The following is a 26,484-nucleotide window of genomic DNA, read 5'->3' as shown; positions in this document are numbered from 1 at the left end:
CAAAGTTTATAGGTGGTGGAGTCAGACAACTGGCAGAGGCCTTTTGGCCAGATAGTCACCGTGATTCATGATAACAGTGGTGGAACCTATGTCTGCAGATAGGATGGTTAGGTCAGGATTTGTTTTGAAGTTATGTATGGCTGTTCTGTCTTCTACTGAAAGGTTGGTGTTCTCAGGAAGGGACGTGGGGAAGGATGGTGAGTTGAAGTTGGACGTAAGGAATTCCTGGAAGGTGACTAGTGGGTAGATAGGTGGGGGAGAGGAGGATCGTGGTTGGATGGTGGTACGAACTGTAAGAGGCAGGATTCAGTATTGGAATTAGGGTGGTTTTGGTTTGAGGAATTGACGGCAAACAAATCCACGGCACAGACATGGGCACCCGCATGGGACCCTTCTATGCCAACCATCTTATGGGCCATCTAAAGGAGACCTCCATAGCCTCCTAAAACACCGAACCCCTAGTCAGGTTCAGGTTCGCTGATGATATCTTCATGATCTCGACCCAGGGCCAAAACTCTTTGTTCCTTCACCACCTCAACACCACCTCTCCTGTCCACTTCATATTGTCCTTCTCAATCCAGCATGCCACCTACCTAGATGTTGACCACCTCCTCTCTGATGGCTCCATCAGCACCTCTGTCCACATTAAAACCACCAAGCACCAACATTACCTGCATTTTAACAGCTGTTATTTCTTTCCCACCAAAAAATCCCTCCTATATAGCCTGGTATGGCGAATTTGCAGTATGCTGAGGGTCTCACCATGGCCTGCATCGACAGGCACTATTCCCCAGGCCTAGTCCACAAATAGATCCCCATTCCATTTCCCTCACAATCCCAATCCTCCAACCACCCCAAAAAACCAGCCACAAAGGAGGTTTCCCCTTCGCCACCCAGACTGGAACAACTGAACCACATCCTTTGCAAGGGCTTTGATTACCTTTTATTCATTGCACCCTAAAATGAGGGACATCCTACCTGAGATACTTCCCATCTCTCCTACAGTGGGATTCTGTCACCCACGCAACCTCCACATCATCCTATTGCATCCCCATGCTACTCCCAATCCCAACCTCTTGCCCCAAGGATCATATCCCTGTGGAAGACCCAGGTGCAAATCCTGCCCAGTCCACCCAGCACTTCCTATTCCAGCCCTGCCACATGTTCATCCTACCACGCCGGGGGTGGGCCACCTATGAAAGCAGCCATGTCATTTACCAGCTCTGTTGCAGTCATTGCACAATTTTTATATTATATGTCTACCAACCAGCTATCTACCAGGATGAATGGCCACAGCCATACTGTGGACAAGGGTAAAGTATACCACTCTGTGGTACAACATGCAGCTGAACACAACACACTTGATTTCAATGTTTGCTTCACTACCTGAGCTATCTGGATCCTTCCCTCCACTACCAGCTTTTCTGAACTGTGCAGATGGGAGTTATTACAACACATTCTCCGCTCCCGTAATTATCCTGGCTTCAACCTACTGTCCACACATCCTCCACCCAAGAGTTTCCACCCTGTATGTCCTATCATCTCCTCCCCATTCTTGTCTCCCACCCTGTTTATTTGTAGCCCTCTATCACTGCATCCAACTGTCTTTACCTGTTTCTCTCATGTTTTGTTCCTTTTTCCCCTCACCTCCATACCCCGCAACCTCCTGACACTGCATCTGTTGGACTCTGGTCCCAGCACACTCCACCAGACAGCATTTGTGTCTCCGCACACACATACACTACTATACCTTCCCCAATGTGATGTTACATTGCTGCCCGAGATGCTGGACTTAGTGATTGTGTGTGTGTGTGTGTGTGTGTGTGTGTGTGTGTGTGTGTGTGTGTGTGTGTGTGTGTGTGTTTACAGGGAAAAAACTGTGGTCAAAAGCTACATTTGAGTGCCTTGTAAATGTGCCTGCCTGCAACTTTGACATGTCTTCTTTATGGTAAGTAGCAATCTATCTTTTCCTACAGTCCATTGCTTGAGCTCACATTCTCTGATTTTTATCATTATGGTTATTTCACGAAGGTGCATTTTGAAGGCAATGGTATGATACACAATTCTTCTTGAGTCCTACTCATTCAGAATTTTAAAAGGAAGTATAATGGAAAACACCTGTCTTGAGCTGTCTACCACTGGAGTTTGTTGGTGATCTCTTGCGATTATGAAAGATTTCCATGACAAAATGTGGTGGTCTTCTTTGGATCGTCTCTATCAATCCAAATTGATAAGGTTTCCAGTTTTGTGAATAGTGTTCAAGAATCAGCCGAACAAAGGTTTTGTGAGCTACCTTTAATGTGACTGAATTACATTTTATTAAATTCTTTAATCTGCTTTCCCTAAAACTGGTTTTATGTGGTGCCACTTAAGACTCTGCAGATGCGTACTCAGAGATATTTTACAGTTGTTACATTTTCTGATGATGTTACATTAGCATTAATTTACTTATCCTGTGCACTAATTCATTTCAAACTACTTTGCCAAATCCTTACTGTATGGATGCATTTGTCTTGGTAGGTGTTGTGAGTATTATTACACTATGTAGGTAGGGGTAATGAATCCATTATTAATAATAATAATAATAATATTATACTGATTTCATGTTCAGTACATTGATGTTTATGATGAGCAAAATTTTTATCTAAGAAGCAAAAGACAGTTCCAGTTGCAACTATGTACCATTCAGTACAGAAGGTTTCAACATTATGCCCTTATAAAGTGCTACATTTGACCCCCTGAACATAACCAGTAGCAGTCTTACTGGACTGCATATAATAAGTGTTGCAGCTGGTCTGTATGACATTCAGCTGGTGAGGCTGATTGCTCAGTTATGTTCTGGCAATGAGGCCTAGCACTTGATATTGGCATATTGTGAAGACTGGCTTCACTACATCGTAAAGCCTTGAGACCAGAGATGTCTTACTTTTCTTATATTGATACAGTTGGTGTTTTTGCTTGTGCTGTTCTCAGTGGACAGATTTATAAAAAGCAATCATGTGTTCCAATATACGTACTAGTTTCCTGATTTTTCTTTGTGATCACCGAAAGAATGTTTTAATGGGGAAAGTATGTTCTTTACTGACTCGCGTCCAGAACCACAGACACATACTTTTATGTGATAATAATGTATTTGATATTAGTTTTTATAGTGTGTGAACATCCTTACAGTCCTACAAACTAACAAATGTTAAAAATTTTATCGGATCGGTTCCTTTAATGTATTTGTTGTTTCACCTGAGGTTGAGGGTAGAAAAGAAGTTAGATGGTTTCATGCCAGTGTAGCCCCCTGCGGGTTCGGGGGTTAGAATAGGCCCGCGGTATTCCTGCCTGTTGTAAGAGGCGACTAAAAGGAGTCTCAAACTTTTCGGCCTTATATGATGGTCCCCTGTTGGGTTTGACCTACATCTCTCATAATTTTCCGAAGAATGAGCCGATTGGGGAAGGGCGCCTTACTTGGTGCATTGTGTCCATTTTGCGATCAGACCTTTCGCCAGCTTATACACCGTTGAACTGCAGTCCTGTCCGCTCTCCATCTCTTGGGCATGACTCTTTTTCTGCGTGCAGTTAACACCTTGCACTGTGCAGTGCCTCTTTCTGCACCGACGGCGACCATGGACTACATGTTACCTAACATCCAGCACAGTAGCCAGTCCGTTGTGGTGGGGCCGCCATGTACCCTGTTGGTTGTAGCCCCCTGACAACACAGAGATCGCTCTACTGATGCCTGCGCCGTTAACTCCCCACGTATGCCAAGAAGTAGAGAACTATCCTCCTGGGGTATCGGGACTCCCGGCAACGGCCATCCTGCCAGGTGGCTCTGGCCGTGGCTGGGTGGCGCCCGTGGGGAGGGCCCTTGGTCGGAGTAGGTGGCATCAGGGCGGATGACCCGCAATGAAGTGTGGTACATCGTCTCTCGCTGGTGGCCAGCCGCCAGCAGTCTCTAAGCGTTCTCGGGCTCAGTTTAATGCTCAGAAGTACGATCCGAAAACGTTCCCCTCCCTGGCCACACCATGGGAGGAACGTAAGTCTCAGGATGACAGTAGCAGTTATTCGCCCTGCTTCTTAGTTTGTATGAGGGTTGAAGCCTCAGTTCTTCGCCCAGCATTTAGAGGACAAGTTTGGGGAGGTGGAGGGCTTGTCAAAAATGCGCTCTGGGTCAGTCCTGATACAAACGGCATCCTCTGCCCAGTCACGACGGTTACTCGCTTGTGACAAGATGGGGGATGTTGCCGTTATGATCACACCCCATAAGAGTTTAAATATGGTCCAGGGAGTTATTTACCATAGGGATCTTCTTTTGCAGTCTGATGAAGAGCTGCGCGCCAATTTAAAGTGCCGAGGTGTACATTTCCTCCTGCGCATTCATCGGGGTCCGAAGGAAAATCAGATTGCTACCGGTACCTTCATCTTGGCCTTCGAAGGGGATACATTACCGGAAAAAGTCAAGGTGATGGTCTACCGATGTGACGTTAAGCCCTATATTCCTCCCCCGATGCGGTGCTTTAAGTACTGGAAGTTCGGCCATGTCTTCTCGCTGCACTTCCAGCCTCACATGTCGAGATTGCGGACGCCCATCACATCCCAATACTCCATGTGCCCCGCCTCCCATCTGTGTCAACTGTGGGGAGCACCATTCACCTTGTTCGCCAGACTGCCGAATTTTCCAGAAAGAGCGTAAAATTGTGGAATACAAGACCCTGGACCGACTAACCTATACTGAGGCCAAGAGGAAATACGACAGACGCCATCCTGTGAGAATGACATCTTCCTACTCTGCTGCTACAACACCTGTGCTAGCCCCGTCTGTTTCTCCAATTGTGGCTGGATCGACGAGTAGTAAAACTCCTCCTGCCCCCTCGCCAGTGGGGGGCTCTACCCACCGGGTTGCTCCTGCGCCACCTACCTCAGGAGCAACACCATCCCACCCATCGGGGACGTCCATCCCCACTTCTAAGCCGGAGAAGTGTACAACTTCTTCGGCTTCTCACGCTCGCAAGGGGTCCCTTGGGTCCCTCCCTTCCCAGGTTTCCGCCAGCGATAAGCCTGACGACCGACAATGGCGTAAGTGCCCGCAGTCAGCTGGTCGTAGGGCTTCATGATCCTCCACCGTCCCGGAGACTGAATCGGTGAAGCCCTCCCAGCCGGTGCGACCCAAGGAACGGCGTGAGAAACCCAAGAGGAGCTCTCAGCCCAAGGAACTCGCGGTGGCAGCCATCCCACTGCAACCTTCCAGCTCTGCGTCTGAGGATGCGGTGGAGATTCTGGCGTCTGCTGAGGAACTCCATCTTGCCGGTCCATCACATGCCATGGAAAGCACTATCACAGGTGCTAAATCGGAGACAGCAGGTGACCCAGTGGCGTAATCTCCCTTCCCAGTCCCGTCAAGCCTTTCTCAGCCATGGACAACACCATCCTCCAGTGGAACTGCAGCGGTTTCTTCCACCATCTAGCTGACCTCCGCCAACTCATCAGCCTTCACCCTTTCCTCTGCATTGCTCTGCAGGAAATTTGGTTTCCGGCAATGCGAACCCCCGCCCTCCGTGGCTATCGGGGTTATTATAAGAACCGGGCAGCTTATAAAAGGGTGTCTTGTGGCGTCTGCATCTATATCCTGATCTCTCTTCACAGCGAGTCTGTACCTCTCCACACACCTTTAGAGGCTGTCGCTGTTCGGGTGTGGACACCACAGGCTGTTACAGTCTGCAGTCTTTACTTCCACCGGATGGTGATGTCGCGCAGCATGTCCTGGCTGCTCTGATAGCTCAATTGCCTCCACCTTTCCTGTTACTGGGCGACTTTAACGCCCATAACCATCTGTGGGGTGGGTCAGTGGCAACAGGTCGAGGCGCCATCGTTGAGCATTTATTGGCGCAGCTCGATCTCTCGATCTTAAATGATGGTGCCTTCACACACTTCAGTGTGGCGCATGGCACATACCCCGCCATTGACCTTTCCATCTGTAGCCCTAGCCTCTTACCGTCCGTCCAATGGAGAGTGCATGACGACCTGTGTGGTAGTGACCACTTTCTGATCTTTCTGTCACTGCCACAGCGTCCTCTTGTGGGCGCCCTAGCAGATGGGCTCTGAATAAGGCTGACTGGGACTTGTTCTCCTCCACTGCCGCTATTGAGCCTCTCTCTAACGATGCCATAGATGTAGTGGTTCAATCGGTCACCACTGGCATCGTTACTGCCACCGAATCTGCCATTCCCCGTTCTTCTGGGTCCCTTCGGCGCCTGAGATCGCTGAAGCGATTAAAGCTCACCAGCGGGCGCTCCAGCGTCACAAGCGACATCCCTCAATCGACCACCTTATCGCCTTCAAACGGCTGCATGCGCGAGCCCGCTGCATTATCCGCCAACGCAAAAGGACTGCTGGGAGCGGTATGTGTCCACCATTGGCCTCCATGTCACTCCATCGCAGGTCTGGGCCAAGATTCGCCGCCTCTATGGCTATCGGACCCCTGTCAGTGTCCCTGCGCTCTCACTGAATGGAGCAGTTTGTACTGACTCCGACGTCATTGCAAACCACTTGGCAGAGCACTTTGCTATGAATTCCGCTTCTGCCAACTACCCATTGGGCTTCCGCTCCATTAAGGAGCGGATAGAAAGTCGGAGTCTTTCTTTTCACAATGTTCCATTCAGTGAGTGGGAATTTCGAAGCGCCCTCGCCGCTTGTCCTGATACCGCTCCTGGGCCAGATAGCATCCACTCTCAGATGCTGAAACACCTTTCAGTGGACTGCCAGCGACGCCTCCTCGATCTTTACAACCCCATTTGGGTCGAGGGTGAGATTCCGTCGCAGTGGCGGGAAAGTCTTGTTGTCCCCATTCTGAAACCAGGGAAGGACGCTTTGGAGGTGGACAGCTACCGTCCCATTAGCCTCACCAACGTTCTTTGCAAGTTGCTTGAACGGATGGTGAGCCGGCGCTTGAATTGGGTACTGGAGTCTCGAGGCCTTCTGGCTCCGTCTCAGTGTGGGCTCCGTAAAGGCCGCTCCGCCGCCGACAATCTGGTGAGCCTGGAGTCGCTCATCCGTACTGCCTTTGCCCGCCGTCAGCATCTGGTTGCTGTCTTTTTCGACTTGCGGAAGGCGTATGATACAACATGGCATCATCACATCCTTTCTACGCTTCATGGATGGGGTCTTCAGGGCCCTCTGCCGATCTATATCCGCAATTTTCTGTCGTATCGTACCTTCCGCGTGCAAGTCGCGGCCTCATATAGTTCCTCACAAGTCCAGGAGAATGGTGTGCCACAGGGTTCTGTTCTCAGTGTGTGTCTGTTTTTAATAGCTATTAACGAGCTCACTGCAGCCGTGGGAAATACTGTCTCCGCTTCCCTGTATGCTGACGACTTCTGCCTTTACTACAGCTCAGCCTGAGCCACACCAGGTGGGGCGCCGACCGATCTACTCTCCTACGGCTTTACCAGGGTTTAATCCAGTCCCGTCTGGACTACGGGAGTCTGGCTTATGGCTCAGCATCCCCATCTGTGTTGCGGGTGCTGGACCCAATTCTCCACAGCGGGATACGCTTTGCCACTGGTGCCTTCCGAACCAGCCCTGTGGACAGCATACTTGTGGAGGCAGGTGTCCCTCCACTGTGGTTACGACGCCAACAATTACTGGCTGCTTATGCTGCCCATGTTTTTAGCTTGCTCGGGCATCCAAATTATCGTGTCCTCTTCCCGCAGTCAGTCGTTCATCTGCCAGAACGTCGGCCCTGGTTGGGTTGTCCGATCGCCGTACGTGTCAAACAGCTTCTTTCCTGGCTTGGGTGTTTCCCTGCTCCACCTCCTTTCCGGGCCCCTCTGCGTACAACCCCGTGGTGTGTGCCTCGCCCTTGCCTTCGGCTCGACTTGGCACAGGGCCCGAAAGACTCAGTCCCTCCGGAGGCCTTCTGTCGCCGCTTTTATTCCATCCTGGCCATGTATCAGGGCTCTGTCGTTGTTTACACTGACGGTTCGATGGTTGCTGGTCTAGTCGGTTATGCACTAACTCTAGGGGACCATTCTGAACAACGTTCGTTGCTGGCTGGCTGGAGTGTTTACACTGCTGAGTTGGTCGCCATCTTTCGTGCCCTAGAATATATCCGCTCCTGCTCAGGTGAGTCCTTTGTTATCTGTAGCGATTCCCTGAGGGGTTTACGAGCTCTCGACCAGTATTTCCCTCGTTCTCGTCTGGTGATGGCTATCCAGGAGTCCCTGCATACTCTCGCCCGTAGCGGCAGGTCTGTGGTCTTTGTTTGGACCCCAGGCCATGTTGGTATACCCGGCAATGAAACTGTTGACCGCCTGGCGAAAGAGGCCACCAGTGCGCCATCTCTGGAGATTGGCCTCCTGGCGGCTGATTTGCGGGCAGTCTTACGCCGCGAAGTTCTCTCGTTTTGGGATGCTGAATGGCGCAGTCTGACCACCCCTAACAAACTTCGTGCCGTCAAGGACACGACGACTGTGTGGCGGTCATCCATGCGAGCCAACCGCAGGGACTCAGTCGTCGTTTGTCGGCTCCGCATTGGCCACACCCGACTCACGCACAGTTATTTACTGTGTCGTGAGGATCACCCTCTTTGTCGTTGTGGGGCGTCATTGACGGTGGTCCATATTGTGTCGGTGTGCGCCCTTTTAACCGTGCTCAGGCAGACTTTTGCAATGCCTGACACGCTCTCTGCTCTTTTATCAGATGATTCTGCCATGGTGGACTTGGTTTTGTGTTTTATTCGGGCAGGGGGTTTTTATTCTTTAATCTGAGTGTTTGTTTTTTATTGTTGATTCTGGCTTTTAGCCTCTGATTTTAAACTGAGTTTTTAAAGTGTTCTTGGTGGTTGGCTTTTCCTCTTTTTCTTTACGGTCGGCCAACCACCGTCACACTGTGTTTTAATTTGTTTTGTCTGGTCTCTGTCAGAGTATTTCATGTCCTGTTTCGTCTGCTGTCTTTCCTGTTGTTCGTTTTTTATTCTCTTCGTGTGGTTTTAGTTTTTATGGAACAAGGGACCGATGACCATAGTAGTCTGGTCCCTTTAATCCCACAAACCAACCAACCAACCATGCCACTGTATTTTTGTTTGCTACAAAAACAGGCATAACTCCAGTTAAAAAACTGGACTGCTGAGTTTGCAGAGTCTGTGTGATAATAACTTCAGTACTAGAAAATGTGCTATGTGGATGGGAAATTGAAAATGAGAATATATCGGGCCATAATTTGTCTAGAATGAGAAATTCTTCTGCTAGTGAATTTTGGATTTATGAATTTGCCTTTTTTTTTAATAGGAAACAGAAAAATCGTGCATTTTGTTACTTCTGTCAAAGTATCCAGAGACTACCCCAATGTGCCCAATGTGGAAAAGTAAAATGCATGCTCAAGACTGGAGATTGTGTTGTACGTCACGCAGGAGTTTTCACAACTGGCCTTGGCATGGTGGTAAGTTTTTCTGTTTCTACAAATAACACAATGTCCTGTGGAACATTTCATATGTTGCTCTCTCATTCTGGCGAAAGAAAACTTGCTAACTTTTGGATTAATCCTTTTTCGAGATAGAGATTTTGTGTGTGTGTGGGGGGGGGGGGGGGGGGGGGGGATGGGAGTAGTGACGACAGGCCAGAGAAAAGGAAAGGGAAACTGTTGCCTAGATGTTGTGGTAACAGTGAGTTACCAGCGATTGAGGCCAGGACGATTAAAGGAGCATGGATATGTTGCAGGGATAACCCCCATCTGCATAATTCAGAGAAGCTGGTGGTGGTTTGGGGGGTGGGGAGGGCGAGGATTCAGATGATCTGGGCTATGAAGGAACAATAGAAATTGAGCATGTTGTGCCACCAGATGATCAACAAAGCTTCTCTGAAATACACAGGTGGAAATTATGCTTGCAACACACCTGTTACTCCTGCATCACATGCTGCTGTGTCTTCAGTAACCAACTGACACCACCCGCTTCACCCAACAATTTCCCCTTCCTCTGTCCTGCCAGCCCCCCCCCCCTCCCCTCCCCCTCTTTTTCCAGTTCATTTCTTCAACTCATCTTCAGTGTGCACTGCTCCCCACCGGCTCTAACAACTGTGCATCACATGCATAGCCCATGCACTTGCCATCTCTCTTGAACATTTCTAGCTGGAAAACCAGCTGCCTCCCTCGAAATCATTAGCCTCCCATCGTCAACCCCTTTTCCTACCTACCAGCTCTCTCTTCCTTTAGCCACACCACATGACGCAACTGCCACTCTAGCCTAATCCACCAGTCAAAATACAGCAGCACTATTTTTTTCAAACTAGTGTCATGGAGGAACATAATTTGTGTGTGTGTGTGTGTGTGTGTGTGTGTGTGTGTGTGTGTGTGTGTGTGTGTGTGTGTGTGAGAGAGAGAGAGAGAGAGAGAGCGCGTGTGTGTTAATATTTTAGCAGTCTTTTTCATTATACCTGTGTGTTGTTTGATGCCTCCTCAATATGGTAATTTGTAATGTATCCTTTCAATGTGGCTTTTATTTAATTGCAGTTACATTTTGTTGATCACTTTCATTATAATTTTTTCATCTGTAAAAAAAATTGTCTTCACTCATATTTCTTTTTAGGGAGCCATTTGTGACTTTTGTGAGGCATGGGTATGCCATGGGCGGCGTTGCCTCACAACACATGCATGCACATGTCCACTACAGGATGCCGTTTGCATTGAGTGTGAACGAAGTGTTTGGGATCATGGTGGGCGAATCTTTTGTTGTTCATTCTGTGGCAGCTTCTTATGTGAAGATGATCAGTTTGAGCACCAAGCATCATGCCAGGTTCTTGAATCAGAGAACTTTAAATGTAAGTATATGATTTCATATTTCTTCTGTCAAATTATCGTACACTATGTGACCAAAATTATCCAGACATCTGGCTAAAAATGACTTAAAAGTTCGTGGCACCCTCCATCGACAATGCTGGAATTCAATACTGTGTTGGCCCACCCTTAGCCTTGATGACAGCTTACACTCTTGCAAGCATACATTCAATCAGGCACTGGAAGGTCTCTTAGGGAAAGGCAGCCCATTCTTCACGGAGTGGTGCACTGAGGAGAGGTATCTGTGTCGGTTGGTGAGGCCTGGCATGAAGTCTGCATTCCAAAAAATCCCAAAGGTGTTCTATAGGATTCAGGTCAGGACTCCGTGCGGGCCAATCCATTACAGGGATGTTATAGTCGTGTAACCACTCCACCACAGGCCGTGCATTATGAACAGTGCTAGATTGTGTTGAAAGATGCAATAGCCATCCCTGAATTGCTCTTAAACAGTGGGAAGCAAGAAAGTGCTTAATACATCAATGTAGCACTGTGCTGTGATAGTGCCATTCAAAAAAACAAGGGGTGCAAACCCCCTCCATGAAAAAAACGACCACACAATAACACCACTGCCTCCGAATTTTACTGTTGGCACTACACACACTGGTAGATGACATTCACTGGGCATTCGCTATACCCACACCCTGCCATCAAATCACCACATTGTTCAGTTATTCAGCACTCCACACAAAATTTTTCCACTGTTCAGTCATCCAATGTTTACCCTTCTTACACCAAGTGATTTATTTATTTATTAATTTCATGTTCCGTAGATCCAGTTAGTGAGTCAATCACAAGGATATGGAACGTGTCAAATTGTACAGGTTTCAATTTAAACTTACAATAAATACAAGGGCAATTCAATGCCAAATTGTACATAGTCTAAGTAAGACATACTATAAATACAGTAATATATACAATGTCAGCTAAATAACATAACAACTATTTAACAGAAAAAAGTTTCAAATAAAGGTTACAAATAAGAGCACAAGGTTAAATCAGACATTAGGCCTACATGAGTAAATACAGGTACAGCCAATTTGTTGTTGCAAAAACTGTGATTATGCTCAAATGCTCAATAAAATCAATTGAACTAGTTCTAGACACATTAAGTTTAGTAATGATGTACACTTTCTTTCAAATATTCATCTACAGTATAAAAAGATCTCTCTGTCAGGTAATCTTTGAGAACTTGTTTAAATTTTGGCAGTTCCGTATGAACACTTTTGATATGTAGTGGGAGAGCATTGAACAGCTTAATGCTGGAGTAGTAAACTCCTTTTTGTACCAGAGTGAGACGTTTCATTTCGACATGTAGATTGTTTTTGTTTCTGGTGTTATAGCCATGGAATTTACTGTTGTCTTGGTAGATAGAATAATTTTTGCACACAGATGTCAGCAAGGAAAAAATATACTGTGAGGCAGTTGTTAGGATACCTATCTTTCGTAACAAGTGCCTGCAAGTGTGTCTTTGATGGACCCCACACATTATTCTGATTGCTTTTTTTTGGACGGTGAAAACTTTTTTTGCAAGTGGTTGTTTCCCCCAGAACATGATAGCATATGACATCAATGAGTGGAAGTAGCCAAAGTAGGCAACCTTAATGGCGTCAACTTCAGCCACTGAAGAAATTACCCGTAATGCAAATGTTGCCGAGCTAAGTTTCATACATAGATGTAGAATGTGAACTGACCAATTACATTTACTGTCTATATAAGCACCCAGGAATTTTGTATCTTCAACTTTCTGTATTGGTTGATCTCTACATTTTATGTTAATTTCATTGAGATTACTTTGTGATGTATGGAACCTCATATAATGAGTTTTATTTGCATTGAGTGAGAGACCATTTGAAGAGAACCAATTTAAGATGTCATTAAAGACAGTATTTGTAGTTTGTTCAAGATTGTGATCTATCAAATCATCAATTAGAATTGTGGTATCATCAGCGAACAGGGTAAATTTGCTGTTTGTCTCAGAACAAAGAGGAAGATCATTGATGAAGATGAGGAACAGCAATGGGCCCAAAACGGAGCCTTGAGGCACCCCCCATGTTATTGTGACCCACTCAGACGAGGCAGGTTTTCCAGAAGAGCCATTTAGCATTACTGTCTGCTTCCGATCCTTCAGATACGATTGCAGCCACAAGCCAACAGTACCATCTAAACCACAGTATTCTGCCTTTTTCAAAAGAATTTGGTGGTTTACACAGTCAAAGGCTTTCGTAAGATCACAAAAAATACCCACTGGAGACATTTTTTTGTTAATGGCTTCCAAAACTTGGTTGCTGAAAGAGAATATTGCCTGTTCGGTACAAAGACCAGCACGAAAACCAAACTGATTTTTGCTTAAGATACTGTGGAAGTTGAGATGATCCACAATCCTCCTGTGTATGAGTTTCTCAAGAATTTTCGAGAAGGTAGTTAATAGGGATATTGGGCGATAGTTTGTTACATCGTTTTTTTCACCTTTTTTAAAGAGAGGAATCACTACAGCCAATTTTAGTCTGTCAGGGAAAATCCCTTCTTGTAGGGATGTATTGTATATGTTGCATAAGACGGGACTAACAAATTTATAACAGTGTTTTAGTATCGTACTAGAAATATTGTCCACACCAGCAGAATTTTTATTTTTTAATGATCTGATTACTCTTATGACTTTGCTTACAGTAACTGGAGGTAAAGATAACTGTGGGATTCTGTTGCTAATAGCTTTCTGTAGGAGGGAGAATGATTCTTCCATAGAACCATTACAGCCTGTCTTCTCTGCTGCTCTCAAAAAGTGGTTATTAAATATTTCTGCAACCAACTCAGGTTTCTTTATGATACTGTCCCCTGTTATAATCTCTACCTGAGACATGTTCTCTGTTTTCCTGCCAGTTACCCTCTTTATTACATTCCAAAGAGTTTTAATTTTATTTTCTGAGCTTTCAATTTCTGATTTTATGCACATACTTTTAGATTTATTTATAACCTTCTTGAGAATGCTACAGTAAAGTTTGTAGTGTTGTCGTTTCTTTGGATCATTACAAATCCTGAGAGAACTGTATAACATCCTCTTTGTTCTACATGATATTATCCCTGTAGTGATCCAAGACTTCTTGGCATTGCCTGTATGTCTATTTCTAACTATTTTTTTTTTGGGACAGATGGACTCAAATAAAGACATAAATTCATTTAAAAATGAATTGTACTTTTTGTTTACATCTGTTTCCCTATATACTGGGCTCCAATCTATCTCTTTTAGGCTGTCATTGAATTTCATAAGGCCCTCTTCATTTATTATCCTAAAAGATTTCCAGGAATGCTCAGGACTGTTGCACACACTGATGTATTTGAGCCTAAGTAATTGACCACCATGATCAGAAAGGCCAAGGACTGGATGTACAGTGATCTCATTGCATTTAGACTTATCTATAAATATATTGTCTATCAGACTTTTACTGTTAACAGTAACCGTAGTTGGGAAATCTACAATTGCCATCAGATTATAAGACTCCATTAAATGTACTAAATCAGCTTTACTATTGCTCTCATTTAGGAAATCAACATTAAAGTCACCAGTAATTATTAAGTTCTTGGACTTTGAGTACAGTTTGGATAATAAAGAATCTAAGTGCTTAAGAAATACATTCAATTTCCCTGAGGGAGATCTATACACTATAACCATGATGTCATTTACAGTAATCTCAACGCCACATACTTCAATTTGTTGCTCTATACAATGGCTCTTTAAATCTAATGCATTGTAAGATATGTTGTTTTTTACATAAATTACCACTCCACCTTTTTCCATGATGTTTCTAGAGTAATGCACTGCCAGACAGTAACCGCTTAGCTGTAACCTTTAAATATCTTTCACATGATGTTCACTAAAACATAATACATCAGTATCTTTTATTCCTTGTGGTTCCTCTAACAGAACAGTAATGTCATTTACTTTATTACCAAGTCCTCCCACATTCTGGTGAAAAATTGTCATTGCTTTGGAGTTAGATGCAGATGTAAACTTTTGCCTAAAAAATTATCTGAAGCTACACAAGCAGTACGTTCATTACTAACAATTTCCTGAAATATTTGAGATTGAAACTGAGTCTGACTTGATGGCTGGAGCCATTTAAGTGCGATTGGTTCCAACTTTGGGGTACATTTGTGGACATCTTCCAATATTTTTGTTTTTAAAAGGGTACCTAATTCTTTTTTTCCTGATCTGTTCAGGTGCATACCGTGTCTTGTAAATAATCCTCGTCCAAAACTGCTTATATGTACAACACAAGTATTGTTAAAATGCTTACACAACTTTGCTAACTTAGAGTTCGTTTGTGAGATAGCCTCATTTACATAGGACTGTGGGATTAAGTCATGTCTCTTTGGAATGTTCACAACAAATACCTTAGACTGATAAAGCGCCGATATTTTCTTGCTTTGCGACTGTATGACATCATTCCCTTTGTTGCAGGCAACGTTGTTTGAGCCACCTATTAAGATCACACACTCTTTTTTTTTTTTTTTTTTTTTTTTTTTTTTTTTTTCAGGATCACACCCCGCTACAACTTCTTGGAGTTTAGCACCTGGTTTTACAATTCCACAAACATCGGCACCATTCAAACTGCTTTTCACTATATCAGCCATGCCTCTGCCACGACTATCAGCGGAAATGTGAAGACGATTTTTTGACGTTTCATTCGCAGCAGACTGGATCACACTACTGCCACTTTCACTGCTATTAACTGAACGTTGTGGCTTCGGAAGATAAAACCTAACTTTTTTCCGATAGTTTACCGGTACACTCTTCTTATGATTGTTTTCACTTTCTGTACATCAAAATTGTTTACATTCTCGAACCTTGAAACATTTGTTGAAGACGACGTTTTAGCGCCGAATAATTGACGCTTGTTGTGTACTAACTTCCATTTTGATGATTTATCAGCGTCATTTTGCGGCAATGTATCCATGTTCTGGCGAAAGTTTTTGTTCTTCTGTCTGTCTTGAAGCAATGGATCCATGTTATGCTTAGTCTTCAGCTCCATATTTTTGGACTTCAGACTGTTGATTTCTACTCTTAGACTGCTGATTACACATTGTAAACTAGCAATACGTTCACTACACTTTAAGAATTCATTTTTGCACTTTACGCACGAATTTTTAATGGCTTCACTATAACTTATTTTAGGAGTAAAATCACGGACATCTACACACGCCGCCATCTTGTCAAAGAGGCGTCATTTGGCATTTACTGGCGAGATGTGTGGCTTATGAACAGCCACTCAACCATTAAATCCAAGTTTTCTCACCTCCCGCATAACTGCCATAGTAGTTTCTGTGGAATCTGTTGCAGTTTGGATTCTTGTGTGCTGGTCTGGATATATGTCTGCCTATTACTCATTATGACCCTCTTCAACTGTTGGCAGTCTATGTCAGTCTACAGACGAGGTCGGAGTGTACACTTTTGTGCTGTGCATGTCCCTTCACATTTCAACTTCACTATCACATCAAAAACAGTGGATCTAGGGGTGTTTAGGACTATGGAAATCTCGTGTAGAAATGTGGGACGCAAGTGACACCCAATCACCTGACCACGTTCGAAGTCCACGAGTTCTGCTGAGCGCCACATTCTGCTATCTCACGATGTCTAATGACTTCTGAGGTCACAGATATGGAGTACCTGGCAGTAGGTGGCAGCACAATGCAACTAATATGAAAAATAATGTTTTGGGGGGTGTCCAGATACTTTTGATCACATAGTGTAGTTTGAGATTTTCTAGTTTTTATTTCAGGTTCAAATATATTACCAATTGGAACTGTGTTAGAAGATGGAATGAAAGTATAGTCTTTGACATGAAACCTGGCTGGCTGTTGCAATGACTATGTATATGCTGTTCATTTCAGATATTGTTAAACTTTGTCATCTCTCAGAATTGTAAGTCTGGCTTTCTGTGTGGTCTGGCAACAATATGGGACACAGAAGTTTCTGTGTGGTTTCATGTTCAAGCTGCTCTAGTGCCGTATCTGCTTCTGGTCTAATGGTAGACTTAGCACAGTGTGAATGCAAATTCAGTTATTCTAACTTACTCCTTCCTAGGTTTATTAAACTGTATTTTGTCCATATGCTGAAAATCAGTCTGATCAAAGCAGAGACAACTTTTCACTTTTTTACCAACCAATCATAGAAAACACACATAAGACATTTGTGCAAAACAGTTTGTGGCTGTTTATTCAGCTCAGAACACTTTTTCCTTGAGTTGGCCCACAGTGCAGTATGTTTTTCCAGCTCACAACACTTTTGCTTGATGTCCCCCCTCGCCTTGGTGCAGTAGCTGCTGACCACCCTCCACCTTCTGACACTGACTGGCATGTGCCCACCCTTTGCACTTACGATCTGCTATTGCATGTTTCTGCACCCACTTTGGCAACAATAAAAAGATTTATTGTTGTAGCTTGGGTTTCCATCTGATCAAGATAGTGGATGATTTCAGAAGTAAGGAGGGTATAGACTGCAGACTGGCAAAAGCAAGAAAAGCTTCCCTCAAAACAGAATTTTTCAGAAAATGTATATAGATTTCATTGCATGAAGTCTCTTTTAAAAAGTTTTATGTTGACTGCAGCATTGTACTGAAGTGAAATGTAGGCAATAAACATTACAGACAAGAATAAGGTTTTGAGATTTGTGCTACATGAGAATGTTGAAGATTATTTGCATAGATCATGTAACAATACTTAGATTGTAGCAACTTGACAATTGATGTTTTAGCAAGTGGGGCCAGCCACTAACCAATCATAGTTCTTCCTTGAGTGCCAAATGCTTGCTGTGTTGCCTGTTTTGTAGGTACCTACAAGGCCTTACCAAATGTATCAGCTTTCTGCACGTTGACACCACCACCACCACCACTCAACCTCTGCAATCCATCAGTCACAGAGTAATTTTATTCAAGCTGTAATGAAGAGGTATCTACATAGATGCATACATACATACTCTGTAAGCCATTGTGCTATGAATGTTGTAGGTATAGTTCATACTGTTGCTAGTAATACCATTCCCTCACAAATGGAGGAAAGGATGATAGCCCCCTACATCCCAGTGCTAATTCTAATTTCCTTTATTTTGTACTTACTTTCCTTATGTGAGATGTTTGTTAGCTGCAGTAGAATTTTTCATAAGTCTATCACAAAATCTGATTCTTTAAACTTTGTGACTGCATTTCATGAAAAGATCATCTTCTTCCCTCCACATATTTTCATCAAAGCTCATCAAACCAGTTTGGCCGTGGCTTAACACTTTACCATCTGCATATCTTGTACAAATGTATTCGCTTGGCGCCAGCAGTGCTAATTCGGATTACTTGGCTTGGTGCCGGCCATTCTTGACATTATCGGGAGATTATAAATCGTTAAGTTTTTGTAATCTCATCGTTAGTACTCATAAGTTCTCGACCCTCTTCCCCTACTTTCATTAAAATGTTGAAGGTATATACACGTAAAAAAATACAAAATTTGTTTGTTTCATATATTTGTTTATTTGCATTGTCTTTGGTACTTAGTATTTTTCTTTTATATGATATGTAGCAAAAGTCTCCAAGATGTAACGCAACTCCACAAGACTTGCACATTAAGTCTGTTGTTCTTCTTCTTTGTATTTGGAACATACATGGCAGTTTCTCCATTTTTGTTTATTCCTTTTGGAAATAAGTATTAGCTGGTGTTGGTTTGTGTGACTGTAAAGTCTGTCAACCAGAACATGATGAGACGTACACAATGTAGTGGCAACCTCCAAGTTTTGCTCAGAGGCAGGTACATGGTCTTTTTAACCACGAATCGGACACTTCCAATAAAAAATTGTAAAATCGGAGACTCTTGTGTTCTGTATTGAAATATTGACATGTACAGAATGCATTAAATAATGTGCAGTGATAGAAGTACATACAAATCTTTTTTTGACCATTTTATCATTTTTCTGTATATAGGGTAATAACTCTAATGTTGGTCTGCCCGATCCTATCTGTTCACATATTTGTTGTAGTCTAATACACTATCAGGTTTTTATTGTGTAACTGGTTTTTCTACATTTTCTGTGAGTGCTAGTCAAAGTGGCATTATGTATTGTAGAGATCATTCATATAGTTTTAGCTTTCGAAGCTCTCCATACCTGGGTGAATACTTCACCGTTGCATTGATGACAAGCTTCAAACACATTGACTCTTGCACACTTTCACACTTAAATTTTTCCAGAAATCCTCTGTTTTGCCCTATCATTCCACAAACTCGAATTTTATTTTCAAGTAACTTTTTGCAAGTTCTGGACTGTTATAATAATTATCCATGTAGAGGTGATGACACTTTCCATAAGAAGGTGTCAATAGTTCCATCACTGTTTTTGCCGACGGCGGTCCAGCGCCAGAATATATCTTTAATGAGGAAATGTGTCTTGTACTCGAATTGCACAGCATCCAAAAAAGTATGCCATATTTTTTAATTTTTGACGGATTGTAAACTTTAAATTTTAAACTGTCCACACCACGGTATCATTCCTTCATCAGTTGAGATGTTCTGACTTAGATTAAAAGTTTCTTTAAACTTTTTGGGAAAATAATCAGTTACAAATTGCACTTTGTAAAGCCGGTCAGCATTATCTGGTTTATTGTTGTCGGGAAAATGCAAAAATGACATTTGTCTGGATCGGTTGCAGGACATTGTTTTGCAAAATATCGGTGTGTCTATCAACGGATTCATTCATCAACAATTTAATACTGTTTCCATAAGGATAGAAAGCTGAAACATTTTCTAACTTCGGGTTCTGTAACATCAACAAATTTGGCACTATTTTTTATCCAGTTTCCTTCTATTACAGTTTTGACAGTAGTACTCATTGGTTTTGTTGCTAACATATTCAAATAGATCTTTCCCATTATATCATTCTACGATATCCCCGATGGTCTGTGTATCTTCGGGAAATATGTTTGGACCCGGAGTTCCTTCAAATTTATTATTGGTCCTCTGTAAATCAGTCTGACCATTGTGCACTCTCTTTTTCGTCTGAGTCATACGACTCATTTGGCTACTGTAGTGTTCATTGAATTCTTCTTGGACGTATTTCACTATCTTCATACGATTCTGCTTCACTTTCAATGTCTTCTTCACAAGTGGCCAAATCATCCAGAATGTCAGACAAGATGCCCACATATTCATCGTAAATAATCGTAGCATTTTCGTCTGCTGCGATGAAAGGGCACATGTACTTATAAAAACAAAAAGAATGTTGACGTGTGTAACTTATTGTTACCTAAACAAAACACCAACAGAATGCCAGACGGCATAGTGTTAAGAAAAACTAGAAAGACATCAAACTTCCTGGCAGATTAAAACTGTGTGCCAGACCAAGACTTGAACTCGGGACCTTTGCCTACAAAAGGCAAAGGTCCCGAGTTTGAGTCTCGGTCCGGCACACAGTTTTAATCTGCCAGGAAGTTTCATATCAGCGCATACTCTGCTGCAGAGTGAAAATCTCATTCTATAAAGACATAATCATGTAACTTTCTTATACAGCTAAAACCATTCAGTAACAAGTCTATCAGCATACTTCATACTTTTTGACTTCTTCCTTTAATTTGGCCTAGTGGGATCCCAAACACTTGAGTAATAATGTGAATGCTTTGCACAAGTGTCCTTATGTGGTCTTATGTACAGGTGCCATTCAGTTTCTCAGAACTCTCCCAATAAATCATAGCCATTTTTAACAATATGATGTAATTGGATGGATAAAAATTCTACTTGCCTAGTGGGGACAGGAGAACATGCATAAAACAAAGGTCACCTTGTCACCACATGATAGATTGATTTTTATCTATCCAACTACGTAGTCGGGTCATTTGCTTTCCTTACAGCTGATACCTGCCCATTCCAATTTGTATTTGGTAAAGTTTCACCAAAATGTCAAATCAAACTGACAGTCAAGCAGCATACCACTAATTACGTATTTGAATATTCTACAAATGTTTCTTTTACCCATCTGCATTAACTAGATTCATCACTGTTGCATCAGACTTGAATTCTGTCAAAGTTATCATGACATCATGAATCCCCAAGTCATTCACACTGACAGCATGTTTCAGTATGCCAACAGTGCCAGCGACAAACAACCTGCCAGCCGTTCACTCTTCTTGACAGTATTTACACACATGGAGAACAGGATTAGTTGTATTACACATCTCTGGAACATTCTGTATGTTATTTTTACCCCTGGTAAACTAGCCATCCAGGACAATTACAGGGTTCCACTTTCAAATGAAAACCCGTAAAGACATTCATGTATTTGAGGTTGTCTTGTGTGTGCTGATGCCTTTTTTTAAAACATTATACTTTATGGTTCAATTTCAAATGATTTCACTCAAATTTAGGAGTTGGGTGCCTGTATATAGTCTTGCTCTGATAGTTCACAGCATATTGCATGAATGAAAAGGGCAAGCTGTGTTTCACAAGATTCACACCATTCAATCACACAAGCAGGCACACCTCACGCACACATGATGACCAACTTCAGCAACTTGGACCAGAATCAGACATTCTGGTCTGAGCTGCTGAAGTTGGTGACGTGTGTGTGTGTGTGTGTGTGTGTGTGTGTGTGTGTGTGTGTGTGTGTGTGTGTGTGTTGTGTGTGCTCGTGTGAATGAATGGTGTGTGTTACTCTTCTTCCAACGAAGGCTGTGGCTGAGAGCTTTGGTGTAAGTGTCCTTTAATTGTGACTGTCCACAATTTAACATGTCATCTTTATGGTAAGTAACAATCTATCTTTTCCTACCTTGCTGAATAGCATTCCATATACCTATATGTGTTGATGTATGATACACCATTAGAAGTAAGAGGTAAATGTCTTCTACCATGTACCTTTGTCCGTATCTGTATCATCACAGTAACAGTTTTATCTTTACACAGAAATAACTAATGTTATGTCTGTAATCACCGAGTAATGGAAAACAAATATTTTATTATAAATTTCAGCAAAACTGTTAATAAGTTCATAGTGTTTATTTCATTTATTCAAATTTCTGAATGCTTCATGAAAAGCTACAGTAACAGTGTTCAAATAAAGACCAATCTTACAAGAAGGTGTGGTGTCAATCCTCTAATATGTTACACAAAATTAATACATTACATTGCAACTAATTATCATGTGCAATCTATTGCTTTTTAACAATGTTGAGGAAAGTGATTTGAGTGTTAGAGGAGAAAATATTAAGAGTGATAAATATGCATGTTTTAATTGCTTCTTAGGTCAGTCGTGCAATAAACTGGGACAGTATTCATGTCTTCGCTGTAAAACCTGTTATTGTGAGGATCATGTTAGGAGGAAAGGCTTCAAGTATGAGAAGAACAAGCCAATCCCGTGCCCAAAGTGTGGATATGAAACATCTCAGACCAAGGATCTCAGCATGTCCAGTGAGTATTGTGTATATGCTTTCTGTAATATCTCTTAACTTTAAGGATAACTGTGACAGACCAGGTTAATGTGTTGTCTGACCTGTAATATTCTTGTCATAACGTGTGTGTGTGTGTGTGTGTGTGTGTGTGTGTGTGTGTGTGTGTACCTGTCCTTTTTTCCCCTTAAGGTAAGTCTTTCTGCTCCCAGGATTGGAATGACTCCTTACTCTCTCCCTTAAAACCCACATCCTTTCATCTTTCCCTCTCCTTCCCTCTTTCCTGAAGAAGCAACCGTTGGTTGCGAAAGCTAGAATTTTGTGTGTATGTTTGTGTTTGTTTGTGTGTCTATTGACCTGCCAGCGCTTTTGTTTGGTAAGTCCCATCACATATATGATGTAAATAAAATAGAAAGAAACTACCACATGGGAAAAATATATTAAAAACAAAGATTCCAAGACTTACCAAGCGGAAAAGCGCCGACAGACAGGCACAATGAACAAAAAACACACACACACACACACACACACACACACACACACACACAGAATTACTAGCTTTCGCAACCGATGGTTGCTTCTTCAGGAAGGAGAGGGAAAGACGAAAGGATGTGGGTTTTAAGGGAGAGGGTAAGGAGTCATTCCAATCCCGGGAGCGGAAAGACTTCCCTTAGGGGGAAAAAAAGGACAAGTGTACGCTCGCTCGCTCGCGCGCCCCCCCCCCCCCCCCCCCCCCCACACACACACACACACACACACACACACACATCCGCACATACACACATCCGCACATACACACACACACACATCCGCACATACACACACACACACACACACACACACATCCGCACATACACACACAAGACGACATGGCTTGTGTGTGTGTGTGTGTGTGTGTGTGTGTGTGTGTGTGTGTGTGTGTGAGCGCGCGCGTGCTTTCCCGCTTGGAATCTTTGTTTTTAATATATATATATATATATATATATATATATATTGAAATATGTCTGCTTGTGTCTGTGTATGTGCGGATGGATATGTGTGTGTATGTGTGTGCGAGTGTACACCTGTCCTTTTTTTTCCCCTGGGGATATTGCTGCACCTTAGTTGTGTGAGGTCTTCTAAGGCAAGTGGAGCTGTGCCTGGGTGGACTTTTGTACCTCTAGCTGTTCGTGCAGATGCTGTGGTAAATCCACAACATAACGGAACACAGTGGGCGTACACACTCAACCAAAAGACTGAGGGAGGCTAGTACTCCTGGTGATCATGGTATCTTTAGTGACGGGGCTCAAGAAGTCATAAACCAAAATGTGGCTTTGATAGCATTGCTTCCCTGGTTTATGTCTTTTATTTATAGTTACATGATATTGATTAGTCACTCCTGTGACTTTTTTTGTTTTCTGAATATGAGAAAATAATTTGATGGAATATAAAGTTAAATCCTTATGTAGTGTATATGGACTGCTGAGCACTAAATAGGGATGTAAACATCATTCTGCAGCCAGGATACCGCTTTTGTTCTACATTGTAGTTGTGTTTAGTACTCTTATGAGGTTTATATGTAGCGACTTGTCCCATTACTTTGTCTCAGAAGGTCCCATGGAATCTGAAGACAAAATTTAAAATAGCTTTGACAATATTTGTGTGCGGGTGCGTGGTGGTAGGTGGGGAGGGGGAGAAATGAGATTTTTCCAGTTAAATATATCTTTCCCCATCTGATTCTCTTAGTGGGAACTTTTTCTGCTTCTTTCGTTGTTTTTAATGCAACTTAAACATGGGTGTATTTTCAGCGAGAAGCCACAAATTTGGTCGGCAGAGTCAAGCCGTTGACGAAGATGATGATGGAGACTATACTCAAGGAGGCAATGGTTATTACGGTGGATATACTGAAGGTAAAGTATTCTTTTATTTGTGACAGAGGTGTTTCTTATGTGTAAAACTTAGTTCAAAACTCAGTTTTATTTGCAATTTCAGATGAAAACAATTTTTGAATTTTCTTACTGTTGACGCATCATTATAGATAGTGAATTTTTGTGAAAAGTAATACTGCCTTTTCTTTAAGAATAAGTAAGGAGGTGAATGCGAGATAGTACCCCCACCTTATTTCATGCTGTGTAGAACAATGTATAATTGTCTATCTTGGAGCTTGCTAACCACATTCTAGTTAACAGTGATCCAGTTATTGTCTTCTTCTGTTTCTAAAAAAAGCTGTATTGAGTCAAAAGCAGCTACAGAAATTATGGACATGACGAAAGGGCAAAAGTTTGTGAGCCAGATTCAATGTGAATACTATTGTAGAATGTCATAAACTTGGGCTTATACCATTCTAGAATGTAGTAGTTTTGTACAATGATAAAGTTTTGGAAAATGCACATGGCACATAGGAGGCCATTAAATGCACTTCAGGCTTTTAAAAAAGGACAGTCACAAACTAAATTTTAGTTTCATCTCCACACTACTTTACTAGTCACTGCCTTATTGTAAATTGTGTGCCAGAAACACTGTGCAGATTGACATTTTTGACATGTGCAAAACATTGGCAAAGATTAAAATTTTATTAAGGGTAATAAGAATAAAACACAAACCCTTGGATTCTGACACCTACCCATGAAGACCTAATTTATCTCATTTATTGGTTGTCTGTTGAAGTCAAGGGAAAGTGGGTCTGTACCCACCATCTCTCTGTTCTGCTTCCAGAAATGTCACACATTATGTTGCCATAAAATTTAACAGTCCACTCAGGTTGCAAGCGGTTTTCATTTTCAACTGGAATGACAAGCAGCTGCCATATTAAAGTTCATTGGAGACATTAAATTACATCCAGTATGATTTCCATAAACTATTACAACATTTAATTTGTTGGTAAAAGCCACAAACCCTCTAGATCTGTTTCATATGTAACTGGTTTTCAAGTAAATTGTAGGAGAAATTTTACAAAGTGTGGAGAGGTCTCAATGTGAGTTTACCCCTAATGTTTAATACTGAATCTCTGTACACAAGTGACATACACCTGTTTGATGAGTAACTTTAACCATCACAACTTGATTGGTGTTAATCAAAGCTTTTTAATTTTGCCGAATATGCTTTTAGATCAAAGAACTATTGAGCAGACACCTTCAATGCACTTTCTTTATTGATATCTTTCTGACAAAACTTCCATATACATTCTCCTTCTTCAAACTCAAATATATTAACAAGTTTTCTGCCAGAACACAGAAACATGTGCCATCAAAAAATTTGTAGATACATTTGCACATATTTGAAATGATGACTGCTTCTTTCGTAATTCAAAACAAAGTAAAAGGCAAAATATTAAGAAAAAGGTTTATTGGAGAGAAGAAAAAAGTTTGTTTGTGTGTGGGAACATGCACACACACATACCAAAATTTTTGTGCATCTTTAGATTCATTTTGACATGGCCTTAGGAGTGATTTTTCCCTCCATCCATTATCTGTATTGTTTTGTAACATCCTGTCCTAAATCTGAAATTTTTTCCCAATGAAACACTGCTAGTTGCAAAAGTTTGCAAGAATCTGTCTAGTTTTGTGATCTAATGAAGAAAAGTAACACTCTTGTACTGTTCTACACATAGTTTAGAAGTTGAACAAAAATTAGCTCAATATCTATTATGAACAACATTACTCAACATCTCAACAAATAGATTGCTAGAATTTTATGGTTGTTGAATTTGTGTGTAGACTAGATACAGTTGGAAAATTGAGAAGTAACATTAAAATATGTTCATTCATGCCCACAATAAATAATACATGTTCTTTCAGATGCAGCTGATGATGATGAAGATGATGATGACGACGACGATGATGATGATTATGAAGGATCAGATGATGATACAGAAAGTGAAGAAGAAACAAAAGATGAAGAACAAGATACCAAATCAAAATGAGTTTTTTTGCAAATTCAGTTATAAAGAAATGTACAAGTTAGCCAGCAAATATATATTTGTTATAAATTTTGTATAAAATTGTTTTTTCTTCACGTCAAAGAATATGCTTCCTTTGTTTGCTTTATATATAATTTACTTTTGTTATTACTTCCTGTAATTACTGCAGTTTTTGTCGACTGTTCTCTACAGGTAACAATTCTTTTTTCTTCCTCCCTACTGAAATACTTTGAAGAATTGTAAGAGAATTCCATTGTTGTTCCAGTCGGAGGAGGTCACTGAAGTAGTAACAGATGAAGTGGAAAAATGTTCGGAGTTCATAAATTTAAATGCATTTTTCTTCACTAAAACATCGAGTATAGATTT

At 42.1% G+C, this 26,484-nt stretch overlaps 1 protein-coding gene across 1 annotated transcript in view; it reads left to right on the top strand.

The window, feature by feature from the left end:
• The window catches only part of LOC126281261 (zinc finger protein 330 homolog), a 41,370-nt gene extending 15,171 nt beyond the window's left edge, over positions 1 to 26,199 (top strand). Inside the window, exons 3-7 of the mRNA XM_049980064.1 lie at positions 9,273 to 9,423; positions 10,568 to 10,799; positions 22,078 to 22,242; positions 24,008 to 24,109; positions 25,997 to 26,199. Coding sequence (XP_049836021.1) covers positions 9,273 to 9,423; positions 10,568 to 10,799; positions 22,078 to 22,242; positions 24,008 to 24,109; positions 25,997 to 26,121 — 775 coding nt within the window. The 3' untranslated portion in view covers positions 26,122 to 26,199. The remainder of the gene's footprint in view (positions 1 to 9,272; positions 9,424 to 10,567; positions 10,800 to 22,077; positions 22,243 to 24,007; positions 24,110 to 25,996) is intronic.
• The last annotated feature ends 285 nt before the right edge of the window (positions 26,200 to 26,484 follow it).

This window comes from Schistocerca gregaria, chromosome 7 (genome assembly GCF_023897955.1).
Source record: "Schistocerca gregaria isolate iqSchGreg1 chromosome 7, iqSchGreg1.2, whole genome shotgun sequence".
NCBI lineage: Eukaryota > Metazoa > Arthropoda > Insecta > Orthoptera > Acrididae > Schistocerca > Schistocerca gregaria.
This window is presented reverse-complemented; position numbering and strand designations above follow the sequence as displayed.